General features: G+C 40.9%; 1 protein-coding gene across 1 annotated transcript in view; it reads left to right on the forward strand.

Moving 5' to 3' along the window:
• The window catches only part of LOC131468360 (probable phospholipid-transporting ATPase IIA), a 31848-nt gene extending 18424 nt beyond the window's left edge, over positions 1-13424 (forward strand). Inside the window, exons 16-29 of the mRNA XM_058642486.1 lie at positions 653-814; positions 1289-1381; positions 1497-1580; positions 2461-2631; positions 3288-3386; positions 4681-4770; positions 5044-5188; positions 5977-6041; positions 6775-6930; positions 7909-7973; positions 8189-8297; positions 8397-8454; positions 9363-9566; positions 11744-13424. Coding sequence (XP_058498469.1) covers positions 653-814; positions 1289-1381; positions 1497-1580; positions 2461-2631; positions 3288-3386; positions 4681-4770; positions 5044-5188; positions 5977-6041; positions 6775-6930; positions 7909-7973; positions 8189-8297; positions 8397-8454; positions 9363-9566; positions 11744-11880 — 1638 coding nt within the window. The 3' untranslated portion in view covers positions 11881-13424. The remainder of the gene's footprint in view (positions 1-652; positions 815-1288; positions 1382-1496; positions 1581-2460; positions 2632-3287; positions 3387-4680; positions 4771-5043; positions 5189-5976; positions 6042-6774; positions 6931-7908; positions 7974-8188; positions 8298-8396; positions 8455-9362; positions 9567-11743) is intronic.
• Positions 13425-14642: the final 1218 nt, after the last annotated feature.

Here is a 14642-nt window from a genome sequence, read left to right on the forward strand (position 1 = left end):
AAATAAGTAATTTTGGAACTGCAAAGTCTGTGGTTTCTAAGATTGAGCTAGAACAGGGCAATCTTTGTTGTTTTTTCTCATCTGTGTCCATTTGGCCTCTCTACTATTATCTCTGTCAGAAGATGGATGATGAATTGGGTATGGGATCTGGCTTCTGGTCTGGAAGTTATTGGGCAATGTCGTCTCCCCTCTTTTTCTTCCCACGTACACACACACACACTTATCCATTGTATTTATGGATGTTGTCCATTTGTGACATCCTTCAAAAAGAATCAAGCAGGAGCGATATTTTCACTTCAGAAATGGACATCTCCTTAGTTTATCAATCAATAGTCTTGAGTGCTGAAAATGCTTGAGCTATTGATTAGGACTTAAATGGTTACTGTGCTCTCTGACAAGTGAGTGCTCTGCTGTTATGCAAGTAATGGAGCATCATATTGACATTATGGCTTCACATAGGAATAATAAAATGTGGCGGTCAATTTTCTCTTTTATTGTATCTTTCTAGGTGTTGATGATATTGTTTTGTTTATTAAAAACACAGAATACTAGCGACTTGATCAATATGGCAGCCTGCGTGTAGTTTTTTGTATTTTCTCTGTCTGTATTTAAACTGCCATCCACTGCAGTCTTTACATTGTGATGTTGATAGGTGTCGCTGGTGCAGTGGACGGAGAGTGTTGGGCTGACACTGGTGGGAAGAGACCAGTCCTCCATGCAGCTGCGGACCCCTACTGGCCAAATCCTGAACTTCACCATACTTCAGATTTTCCCCTTCACCTACGAGAGCAAGAGGATGGGCATCATTGTTCGAGTGAGTGCAAAAATGATCACTTGTGAATCATGTTCTCCACTTTAAGTTCCTTTATTCAGTATTGTATTAAAATGTCTTTCAATTAGTCATTTTTGAGCCATGTGTCTGTTGCTAGGAGGCTATTTTTTTAAGCCTGTCTTTCACATGAAAAACAAATGTTTATTTTATTGCACATTATCTAAGGAAAACTTTACCTTACAACGACCTCTGACTAAGTCGGATGACTAACTTTATTTTTTTGGCTGGGCTATAACTCAGGAAGCCTGGGATTTTGAAAGTCGACTTCCTCAAAATAATATTTTCAAGCCCCGTGTGAATACCAAAATAAGCTATCCATTTCTAGGCAACACAAAATCCTGATAAAGTGCATGTTCACAGCAGCTCATATTGTGTAAATGAGTATTTCATGTTGGACATATTTTCTATATCGTGTTCCTTTCACACACAGAATAAAGGGACATGTTTGTTTTCTAGGATGAATCAAATGGAGAGATCACTTTCTATATGAAAGGAGCTGATGTGGTGATGGCAGGCATCGTCCAGTATAATGACTGGCTGGAGGAGGAGGTACAGTTTTCACAAATCATTTTGCGATGACAGTGTTTTTATGGCTGTTATTAATAACTCACAGGCTACTAGACAGTGTAACTCGCTGACTCCACATGATCATTCTGTTTTCAAGTGTGGAAACATGGCGAGGGAAGGTCTGAGGGTCCTTGTTGTGTCCAAGAAATCCCTGACTGAGGAGCAGTATCAAGATTTTGAGGTAAGCGCTCTCTTGTGGGTCAAACCCACAACGATGTAAGGCTCACATGAAGGACTGTGTCTCACATTTGCTTCAAAGTAGAAGATGCTCTTGCTTAAGTTTGGATGGCAATGTTAAACATTCACACACTTTGGCTCTTAAAGTTATTACAGCTTGTAAACCATTGAAATCTCAATAATGTGTTGCACATGTGCTAAACTCAAATTATAATGTAATATGTGTCGGAGTGATTTTATGTTGACACGGGAAGTATTTCTAAATGTCAAAGAGTGATTTTTGGGTAACTGGACTAACCCCTGACCCCCACCTCTTGTCCTCACACCCATACACACAAACACACACCAGTCCGACTCATTGTTGAAGCAAGGCAGGGCAGTCTCCCCTGCAGTCTTCATTCCCAGGCCCATTACTGAAGTGTGTAATTGTCTGAGCAGAGCGGGTGGGCAGCAGTGAGTCATCAACTGAGTCACACACAAAGTTTGTGTTCCTGTATGAGTCACACTGCGATTATTTTTGCTTTATCTCACTTACTAATAGCAATGTAGCTGGACAACAGTCAACTAAACTAACTAACATCACTAAGTGAACTTCATATCATCATATATGGAACTTCGTGCACATGTCGAATATCATGTGTTCAAACTGCTCATCTCTCTGTAAATTGCATGTTTCTATGAATGTGTGCAAACTGTGTCAGGCTTCTTAGTTGCTGTTTTTCACATGTCCTCCCTGTGTTGCCATGTCTCTTCTCCAGCTCTTGTAATGTCAATATTGTCTTGTTCTATTCCAGGCTTTTATCTTGCAATGACTTTACCTTATTTTTGCTAATCTTATCTCCCCCCCCACTCAAAATATTCCCATCTGGTCCTTGCTCCCCCAGGCACGGTATGTCCAGGCCAAGCTTAGTGTCCATGACCGCTCTCTGAAGGTGGCCACTGTGATTGAAAGTCTGGAGATGGAAATGGAGCTGCTGTGTCTGACAGGGGTGGAGGACCAACTTCAGACTGATGTCAGGCCCACCCTGGAGATCCTGCGCAACGCAGGCATTAAGGTCTGCATTGCAATGACAAATGGCCTTGGAGCTCATAGCAGCCATCAATTAAAACAACCAAACTAGAAACTAGAAACTAGAAACTAGACAACAACCTGTCTTTTGTCAATACAAAAAGCTTATTTGAGTACCTAATTATTGTATAAAGACGAAGACAAAGAGAATTTTTTTTTTTTTTACTTTAAGCAAGAATGTTTTGGCTGTACAAGTCATTTTTCAAATGCTGTGCAGAAATGTAAATTTTTAATGCTGTGATTCAGTTCCTCTGTACTAAATCAGAGTGGGGGTAAAGATCTGTATTCCCATGACATTACAGTTCCTCTTGATTTTAATGTTTTATGGCAGCTGGCACCTGTAATGTTGCATAACTGCTTATTTCTTTGTGTAAAATGAAGTTGATCATTTTAGAAAATCAGTAATCAGATTACATTGTCCATAAACATCTCTTACAACATCAAAGTCAACTTGAAAATAAAAAATGTTTGATCAGTTTAGAAATCAAAATCTTTGAATCTTCTGAAAATTAGCCTTTGGAAATCACTTTTACTGACAGATTGCTGAAACATGCTAAATGAGTTTTTGTTTATTTAAACATCAGAGTGGAATATAATCTAGCATCAGTGCATGTTATAACTCAAACATTCTCCTCTGTGTAGGTTTGGATGCTGACAGGAGACAAGCTTGAAACAGCCACATGCACTGCAAAGAACGCTCATCTGATCACCCGCAACCAGGACATCCATATCTTCAGATCCGTAAGTGCTTAACAAGGACCCGTCCTACTTTTATTTGCATTTGAAGTCATTTCTGTACCACAGGGTTCAGTTCAGTTTCCCGAATCTTTTGACCCACGGGGCATCGATTCTCTGTTCGACCAAAGCCCATTTGCTCGTGGTCATACAACTCCCCGCAACTACGCATACAGCCCAGGCCAGCATCCACAGAAGAATAAATCACCTCCCACCAGTGAAAGCATCCAAGCCACTGTCAAAGAGAACAAACAGGCCTTCGCTCGGCCAGAGAGAAGAAACCAGCTGAACCACTCCCAGAGGGAACACGCAGAGGGCTCACTTCCTAATTTGTTTTTCAGGTTTCAGGCTCTGTCATCGCTTTGATAGTCCGCTTCTGCCTTCCTCTCTGGAGCCGTGCCAGAGAAGAGGGAGCTCCTGCCATATAGGAAGGTTACAACTTGCGCACAACTGTGGTTACTGGAAGAGAATAACAATGGTTGGCACGGCTTGAAAACCTCTGTCCCAGTGGACGAGGGAGTGCTGACTGGGCCTGCAACACATACATCTGGATTAGTTTCCTGGTGGCCACCAATGGCCTGATCTGGATTGACGTATGAATAGTCAGCGACTGAAGGATATTCATACCAGAGCATAACTCTTGTTGACAGATTAACACCACGAGTTGACAGTGTGACATTTTTGAAGAGTTGTGAAGTTTATATTTGAATGTGATACGGTTGGTTTTCCACTTCCACATTTTCCCATTCCAAGTAAGATATCAGTTTAATGTATTTGTTATGTTGTCATAATTGTGTGTATACAAATATCGCTCGATGACTAATTTAACACCAATACTATATCGCTAAGTGAAAACTGTTAATAAATACTATCAGGCTCGATTAGGACCCCACCGAGGTTAAATACCTGTGTCACATTATTACATCAGATAATAATTTTGTTTTCTGCACAAGAAAAATATGATATTGATTAATATACAAGTTATTTCCCTTAAGCAATTACACTATATTTTGGCCTATAAAATGTCAGAAAAAGCTCCTTGATGTCATGTTTAAGACACTGGAACCTCACCACGGAAAAGAAAAGAAAAGTCTATAATTAAAGCAGTTTACTATCAATTAGCTGGACGTTTGGCAGATATTTGGTTGCTGTAACGTGTGCCTTCATAGCTGCTGAGATGAAACCATTCTTCTGTTTGATAACCATCAGGATGCTGACAGAAAGTCACCTGCGACAAACTGACTTGCTGAAGGTTTTTTGGATATGTGTGCATTAACAAATGTGGTTTGTGTGACCATAGGTGACAACGCGAGGGGAAGCTCACCTGGAGCTCAACGCCTTCAGGAGAAAACACGACTGCGCCCTGGTGATATCAGGAGACTCGCTTGAGGTAAACTCTCATGTGCATTTGTGTCTCACCCTCCTCCTCCTCCCACTGACCTATCTCTCCTGAGTGAAGTCAGACATGTTGCCTGTGTGATGCTTGATAATCGCTGTCAATGAAATACCTCTGGAAGTGGTATCTGTGGTTAGAGTCATTTTTTGAACAACAGCAGGGGTTAAACTGTAAGTCAAGTTGAGGTACAGTGGACCCGCAGCTGAGATCAGTTAAATGTGGTGTCCTTATTTACTCACCCATTTGTTTGAATGGTTTCACTTGCAGGTTTGTCTGAAATACTACGAGTATGAGTTTATGGAGCTCGCGTGTCAGTGTCCTGCTGTGGTTTGCTGCCGCTGTACCCCCACTCAGAAGGCTCAGATAGTGCGGCTGCTACAGGAGCGCACAGGCAAACTCACCTGTGCTGTAGGTAAGTAAAAAAACAACTGTCCAACAGCTTTTTTTTCCTCACAGGGAATCAGTCTCTATAAACTGTGGGTTTTTAACAATTTCTCTCCTTTCTCTGCATCCACCTCAAAATACAGTTGATCTGTTTCAGCCAAACCAACATCAAATAATCAGCAGCAATTACAGTACAGATGTCATTTTTGTTCATAAAGACCAACTTATGTTGTTTAAGGCAGTATGAAGACACATTTGTGTCCACTGATATTGTGTTGTGTGTGTGTGTGTGTGTGCATGAGAGTGTTGGAATAGAGACACATGGGGTTGAGTGAAGAAATACTCAGGAAGGCTCAGGAAAAAGGCTGCTATGGACATTTTATTAATATGAAAAAAAAGATATAATTTTTAAACGTTATGAGATGAGCAGTTGTTCATATTGCAGTTGCACTTCAGTGTGGCCCAGGACACATTAGCATTAGCCACGCAGTCAGTCCACTTGTGCTCGGATCCATCAGGAATGATTTCGGGCCAGTGATGCCCACAATAGTGTACCTAAAAATAAACACATTTTATTTCATTTATTTCAGTTTTCTTCAATTTCAGCTGCATCACTCATTGCTGTATCTCAGCCTTTAGCTGTCAAATTCCACACGGACATTTTTTTTGTCTCTTTTTGCTGCAGCTCTAATCTCTTAATCGGGGGCCAAATTAAGGGAGTGCCTCATAAAATACTCACACACAAAACAAACACTAACACTATGAATTGGGGAGTCACTGAACACTGACACTTCCATGGCTCTTGTTTTCTCTTAGGGGATGGAGGAAACGATGTCAGCATGATCCAGGAAGCCGACTGTGGCGTGGGAGTGGAGGGAAAAGTAAGACTCTCTCCATCTCATCGCCTCACATTGACATGCCGCTCTCACAGATTTTCGCATTGTGTTTCCTGTGAAGATCTCTCTCACGTTCAGAGACATGTAGAGTGACATGCACACAGATGATTCCTCTTTGTGACAATCAGTTGTCTGAGTAAAGGAAGTAAAGATGACAGGAAGCTTTGTGCCTAAGTAAAAAGTAAGAGTTTCTTATCAACTCGTGTCTCTGTGTACATTTCCTGTAAAGATGGCCACATAAAGTTTGGTCAGGTATGAACCTCATACATTACATGTGTCTGCAGTCACATATCAAATAAGCTTAGACACAGTGAGACATTGGCATCTATTTGTTTTTTTTGCCAAGACTGGGTTGAGAAACTCGATGCCAGTTGCACATCTGTTTAGTAATCATGAAGCTGGAAGCAGCTGTGTGGTTTGAGCCTTTACCAGTTTGGAAAAAGTGAGCTGTTCCTTGGATTGGTCAAATGTCTCAGATAAGGCCTCATACATTTCACGCTCAGCTTTGCAACTACTGGACAGTTTCCTGTTGTCCTCTAAAAATGACTTCCCTACACATTACTATGAATGTGGTTTGTTACCAGTGTAGTGTCTTTAGTCTCATTTCTGTTTCCATATAGCTGCCTGTCTGTCTACAATTAATTAAAACAACCACCCAAAGGCCTACTTCTCAGGGGATTACTTGTTCTGACTGTCCACTGTGCTGTATGTTTGACAGGAGGGAAAGCAGGCCTCTCTGGCCGCTGACTTCTCCGTGACTCAGTTCAAAAATCTAGGCCGTCTCCTCATGGTCCACGGTCGGAACAGCTACAAAAGGTCCGCAGCTCTCAGCCAGTTTGTCATCCACCGGAGCTTGTGCATCAGCACCATGCAGGTAGAGTACATTCACAGTTTTTTATGCATTTTATGTTCGCTTTTGGACGAGAGTGCACAGATGTGCAAAAATGGCTGCGTTAAACGATAAGGTTATCCGAGTCCAAGTACCTGTGTTTTAACTAGCAAGCAAGACAGGAGAAGTTGTTTTTGCAGATATGTTTAGCATTCAACACTGAAACTAATTTTGTTTCAGGTTAAGAAGGAAGAAAGTCAGTTTGACTGTTTTGCTTTCCATGAGCTAAATTTAGAGTAAAATACTTTACAGTGTCTAAAAAAGCACATTTTGTTTTTATGTTTATCCACAAGAACTTTAAATGTGAGGAGTAAATGATTTTGGTGAGGCATGGTGAAGTTCCATGGGTGGTCATGGAAGGGTGGGGTGCATGATGACTCAGAGGAGTGGGCCCGTGGTGCCCTTCAGAATACCCCCCCCCCCCCCCCCCCACCCCACAAACACACACAAATCCACATGTGCACACACACACACAACATTATCCCATGTCCAAGTCAACCCTCAGCCCCCTCGCTGGAGGACGGCCCATGACTCACTGCACCATGGACTTTGGGGTTTTAGGGACGCCCTTTTCCGCCGGTCTCAGATTAACACCGACCACAGCTGTGACCTGCCTGGATGGTGGGATGACTAGTTGACAACTCAATACTGGCATCATTCTTATGCTGAGGAGGCAATTGGTCAATGAAGTTGTCTCCAGCAGCAGCTTGCAATAAAACGTGGATCCCTGCAGTGTTGCATTTGATGTGGGGATATAGTTAATTGTTTATTCACAATGTGGTTACCTTTTAAGTTTGTGCTGACATGTTAATGTGACTCTCAAGGAGCTTTCATTTCTTACCCTCTCTCTGATTTAAACTGGCCTTTTTGTTTCTGTAGCATTTGAAAAATGATGCCCCTGATTTTTCCCATAATCAAAATATGAATGTGAAAATATTAATTTATTTTCTTTTTACTTTCTAGGCCGTCTTCTCCTCTGTTTTCTACTTTGCTTCAGTCCCACTCTACCAGGGATTTCTGATTATTGGGTAAGACGCAGACTCCGAGTGGCAGTGACTTATCACAAGAGCATTCGCCTTGTTTCTGTGGCATTTCCTCTGTGTTAAGTCACTGTTGAAATTTGAGAAGGGGAAAATATGAAAGGATCGACTACATGACTGATGCATCTGTAATGAATCGAGCACTACAATGTGTGGAACTGGATGTCCCGCTCACTGAGGACACTTGATTTGATCTGTTTCAGCTACTCCACGATCTACACCATGTTCCCCGTCTTCTCCCTGGTCTTGGACAAGGATGTTAAGTCAGAGGTTGCTATGCTATATCCAGAGTTATACAAAGATCTCCTAAAGGTGTGGAATGAGTCTTCTCCTCTTACATGTCACAGTAAAACCAAAAATACACAAACATGGTGAATATTGTATTTTTGTTCCGTTGTTTTCTTTCAACAGGGTCGACCACTGTCGTTCAAAACCTTTCTAATATGGGTCCTAATAAGTATCTATCAAGGTAAGAAAGCGTTTATAGATCAGGGTCAGTGGGGGTTAAGAAAGTAGTGGGAAAACAGTGGTATTTAAACCTTTTTCACAAGTAGAAAAAAAGTACATTTCAACCACTGATTTTTTGGAAGTGAAGTGTTTGCAGGGGCACATGAAGCAAGAGGGTTCCTAAATAAGGAGACACTGCTCAGTGGGCCATGAAAAGTTTCCACAGTTGTCCATAAAAATTTGATATACAGCACTGTGCAAAAGTCTTAGATGTCCATTCGATGTGTTGTTTTAGCAATGCAATAATGACTCTACAGTGTAATTATTGCTCACTCACTTTATTAAAATAACACTTTTTTCAGGAAAAAGTGTCAAGTGTCAAGTGTGAGCTTCCCCTTACACTTGAAACACAAGCACAATCCTGGCTGTCTCTTAAAACTGGAGTGGAAACCTAATGAATGTTACTTGTAAAAGAAACTGCGCTTGTCCCACTATTTCATGTCGTAAAATATCTGCTGTGAAAAAGGTCTATTACACCACGTTTGGTCAAGACATGCTTGAGCATTTACATACACATGTGTGAGATAAACTCGTTGACAGTTAACTTTCAGCCTCATTTTTCCAATCCAAATGCCAATAATCACCATATTTGACAGACAACAAAAAAACAACAAAGCTGGTGCAGACTTTTGCACAGAACTGTGTGCAGCATAGGCCACAAAAAGGTTTCAAGTACAATGAACAGTGAATGAACAGTGAATATGTTTTTGTTTAAAGTGAGAAGTTCTACCCAAAACATTTAATCCAAGCATCAACTTTCCATTTTGTAACTACTGAAGTATGAATTTCATCTATTTAATGTTGTTGTCCATTCATGCTGCTGTTGGCCTCCATGTCAGGTTGTCACCTCGTGTTTTTTGTTGTCCACAGGGAGCATCATCATGTACGGGGCACTGCTGCTCTTTGAGTCAGAGTTCGTCCATGTCGTGGCCATTTCCTTCACCTCTCTCATCCTGACCGAGCTGCTGATGGTGGCCCTGACCATCCAAACGTGGCACTGGCTCATGATAGTTGGCGAGCTCCTGAGCTTGGCCTGTTACATCGCCTCCCTCGTCTTCCTGCACGAGTTCATCGGTGAGTGAACACACTAAACATGTACACTGGCGTGCAGACATGAGAGACGAGACGACAAACATGTGTGTTCGTGTCACTGCGGCCCGATTGCGCTTTGGATGACCTTGATCAAACACGTCAGCATTCAGAGGTGAGGGAGACCTCCTCATTCACACATGCCCCTGGTGTGCAATAAGCCGTGGTATGCTGGATATAGTGAAGTCTAAAGGTGAGCAGGCTGACATTATTGTCGTGCTGTGGACGAGGCTTCAAGAGGAAATGCCAACAGCCTTGTTAGTTTCCTGTAGACTGGCGTGGCTCATGTTTATCACAGAAAAGGTGTGTTCAGTAGAAATCCCCACTCACACAAATAACAGCAGAGGCGACCGTGTTTTGTATTACTACGTGTATTACTCCACTGCAGCCTGCTGTTTTGGCTTTTATTTACTTAAGTTGCCTGAAAAGTAAGACTTTTTTAGTTGTGCCATATTAAGACTTGTGACATATACAATACTCTAACCGAGAGCCTAGCCAGACTTTATTTTCAGCTTTATGTGGGGTGTGGAGTTCCATTTTCAGCCTACAATCTCGCCCACCGACTATCATGACTGGCCTGTGGTCAAGCGCGGACACTTTTCTTCTCTCTCTTGAAAGTTCGACTGGAATAGATTTAAAGGCTATTCTTCTGCTGCATGTGCAGTTTACTCTCTTCTGACATCTTGAGAGAATTTGTATGAAACTGCAATAGTTACATATTTCTGTCTCTGAAGAATTATTCATCTCAGGAAGAACATTGAGTCTCTCCTGTGAACCACAGATGGAACTTGAATGCACTCACAAACAAAATGCACCGTAAGCTTTGAAAGAAAATCAGCAGACTGATCACGGCCACTCAAAGCATGTAGGAGAAAATCATTTCTTGAGTGTACTCAAGTGCTTGCTCTCCTGTTTTTGAAAACCATTAGCACTTCCAGTCTCTATAACAGAAAAGTGCTGTGAAGTATTAACAGAAGCCGAGACCTCAAGCCTCTTCATCTTCTGTGCCTTCTCTTCTTCAGATACTCTGTGTATTTTGAGTATTATATGAGATATGTGTTCAAAATCAATGGATCAGATATCTGTAAAAGAAAAAAGTATCCAGAAACACTTAATATCACAAATGACCCTTAATATCACACAAATGACTCATTAAGCACCACCAACACCATCTGACAGGACTGTGAGGGATGCAGTGATCATGTGAGATATGTCAGTTTATTTTTAAGATAAAAGAAGAAAGACAATCTCATATTGGTAGTGGTAAAATACTCAAGGGTGTAGTATTTTATCAGACATTAAAAAAGAAGTATCAGCACACTCATTTTAGTTTGCGTTTAGTTTAAAGTGAGATATTTTTCTCCGTCATAGCTCTCATTGATCTTTAGCCAGGGACGACAGTGGTGCATAGTGGCTCCTTCTTCCTTGGCCAATGGTCGGCACTGGCCAAAATATCTGTGTTTTGTATTTGTATATTCATGAGAGATTATTTAGGTAAAATCAAGTTTGATATAATATAGAAGCCAAATTTAAGAAAGAGACAAGATCTCACTCACCTTTGACCCGGGTCAGCTTTTCTAATTGTGAGTCCCAGTATTTTATTTTATTTTATTTTATTTTATTTTATTTTATTTTATTTTATTTTATTTTATTTTATTTTATTTTATTTTATTTATTTATTTATTTATTTATTTATTTAATTAGGTGGTGTGTTTTGCAGCGTGTGTTCAGAGTCTCCGCTGTCAGTGTGAATTTAGTGAGCTGTGGATTAAGATTAAGATTAATGATGCTCACGCTGCTCAGGACAATTCACAAACATTTACATTTAAACTCAGACTTGCTGTGGCAGCTTTTGTTTATATTTAACCGTGTTTGTGCAGACATGAAGTGAATCGCTCGTCTCTAAAGGGTCTGTAATTTACCAGTTTTATATATTTTGTATGATAAATCAATTAATCGATTGATTCTACAATGTGTTGTTAAACATTAAAATGACTTTTACCCTTGTTTTCAAACACGATTTAACAAATATTAGCACTGTTTATAAAGTCTGGGCCCTCCTGTTTAAGGTTGCCACAGGAAGTAAACAGAATTCATTGATGAGAAACGTGTGTCGCTGTCCTACAATCTCACTGTGATCTTTGACTCTCTGTCCACGTCAGACGTGTACTTCATCACAACCGTGTCGTTCCTGTGGAAGGTGACCGTCATCACGCTGGTGAGCTGTCTGCCTCTGTACATCCTCAAGTACCTGCGGAGACGGTTCTCCCCGCCCAGCTACTCCAAACTGACCACATAAAGAGTGGGAGGAGCCTCAGGCCTCGTTTAAAGGGGGGAACACGGGAGGTCACCCCCCCTGTCTTCATCTGGAGAATCAAGCATAGGTTCCCTCCCTCTAATTTGTTCGTCAGGGACGGGTTGTTTACTGAGGGAGATGGGCAGTGTTACTCGCTACATGTGTCTGATGCAAAGACTAACTAACGGCTGCTCTTTGTAACTCGCCGACCGCAGCGAATTATGAGTTTGCAAGGTTTTGTCTTATTTACAGTCGGTGCTTCTGTCGGCACTAAAGACAACAAAATGTAATATAACAATGTGGCCATTGCCTGTATGTAATAGATTAAGATGCCAATAAGGAAAATGATGTCTGTCAAGTTCATTTTATAATGTCTAAAAACCACTTCAGGGAGAAGCAAACCTGAAAAGTCAAATGCCATTTGAGGCTGGAATTTAATTTTCTCTCATTTCCAGTTCATCCTAAAATGGTAAACGTCTGTTTTTATTAGTGGGCTCTAAAACTGATGTAGCATTCTCACTCAACCTGATTCACACTCTCCTCAAACAGTCATTTCCAAAGTTTACCGGCTAGACTTTGCATAAAACACACGTCTACAAGTGTGTGTGTGTGTGTGTGTGTGTGTGTGTTTGTTTATGCGTCACCCTGATGCTGCAGCCCGACATGGCGGAGGTGGCGTGGCTGTTTATTTTCGAGTGACCTGTGGTGTCTGATGTTAAATCTGTCTTTGTGTCGTCGTACGGGGCCCCGACTTGTTTCGTGTTTTTGGAGAGTGGTCTGACGCAGCCACAAAGGAGTGCTAGTTATTTTCAGCCCAAACCTTCTGGCTGTGTGGATGCGTGTCCGCAGAGGAATGCGCAGTGTCTCATGTGGCCGCTCAGGCCGGCCACTACAACCACGCTTTCAGCATTGCATGATGACTCACTTTAACAGTGACCTAAAGCCATAAATGAAAATCCCTCTGTGACCAGTGTCCAGCTGTCCCCGCTTTCATGCCATCTAATCTAATCTAATCCAAGGCCTCCTCACTCTTCACTGCGAAACAAAGGGAACCAATCACAACTGTGTGAATATTGTTAATAAGTATTACAACTGGAGATTGTACATGTCTTGTGGATATTCATTTCTATTTTCTGGTGGTGCGATGATCGAGCCACTGTGAATATTTAAGAACTAACATCATCACATGACCCCATTTATTTCAAAGTTGATTTAGAAGAGGAAAGAAAAGAAAACAAACCACAGAACATTAAAAACAGAAGGTGCCATAACTCATCGGTTAAACTAAACCTTTAATCTTCACTGAACTCAGCAGGTTTGCACAGGATTTTTTTTTTTTTTTTTTTTTTTTATAAAATGACTGAATGTTTTTTGTTGTAAAAAAAAAAATACAAAAACAATTTGGTTGCTTGTAAATAACAGTGACACATTTTTAATTTATTCAGCTATTTAATTAATTTAATAGTGCCGGTTGCAAAAAGGACAAATTGTGTTGATATCAATGTTGTAATGATGATGACCATTAATAAACCCTTTCTTGTCTCCTTTCATTTCTTATTTCACATTACTTATCGACTGTCATTTTAAACCAGATTAAAGGTTTCAACGTCCCTTGCTGATGATTTCTTCCTTTTGTGTCAACGTGTTTCAGGAGAAAATGAGCTTTTCTGTCTTGACCATAATTATAGAGCATGTGTCATGTTTGGACATTAATGAAAAAGATCTACTAGGAATTCTTTTGACCCGGTCTGTAATTTGTTAACAAGAAGAAAACAAAAATACAACCAAATGACGTGAATTGAGAGGATTTGCCACTTTGATGCCAGGCTGTGAAATGGCGACTGCACACAATAATTGAGCTTTCTATGGTTTCATGACCTTTTTGTGAATTATAAAAGTGAAGCCAGTTGATTTTCGTGTGACCTCACATGACTTGACGGCGTCAAAGTCCTAGTCAAGTTAAAAGTTAAGGATTCCCTGTCATGTGGCCCAGTAGATAACCCAGAAGAGTAAGAAATGAATTACATGGTTTCTATTTTCCTTTTCCTAACGGGCTTTTCCCAAACGTGGACTGAGGAAAGAGAGTTTGGAGTGAAACCCACGTATCCACAGATCATATGTGAAAACCATCATGGTTCCTCTGGATGTCTCTCTTCAGTTTTCTGATGAGGTGCAAGTTACACAGGACATAAACTACTGTAAGTGCAGGCTGGATGTTTACTGGTGTCTCACCAGAGGAGGGAGTCCCTCATGCTCTGAGACGCTTGTGTGTTCACTCTCATCTTCTCTTGGTCACATCATACAGTACATGGTCCGGGTTTTCATTGGCACAGACTGACATAGAGCATAATGAGGAACTTACAACTTACTGAATAATGAATAAACTTCCTTATATTTATTTTTTATCACAAAGTGTAACATTTCTGTTTCCTCTGAAACTTGGTAGTAAAGTGTTTAACTATCAATGTTTCCAGGCTTTTTCAACATGTAGTCAAGCATAAATATTCCATGTATAAATAAATGTTAAATCCAACATCCCCCCCCCTCATATTCCATTGCCTAAATGCGTACATTATACCATGAAAAGAAACCATTTAACTTAATCAGTTCCATGAAAAGTGAAATTCCACTCCAGAATCAACAGAGCTGCCTGCTAACCTTAACATTTGTGGTCTTCCCTCGTGTCTTGCAGCTATGGAGCCCCCGCTGGTCCGCAGCCAAATCCACAATCCAATCAGAGTCAAAGTAAATTTTGAAATTTGCTT

Source organism: Solea solea, chromosome 11 (genome assembly GCF_958295425.1).
Source record: "Solea solea chromosome 11, fSolSol10.1, whole genome shotgun sequence".
Classification (NCBI taxonomy): Eukaryota; Metazoa; Chordata; class Actinopteri; order Pleuronectiformes; family Soleidae; genus Solea; species Solea solea.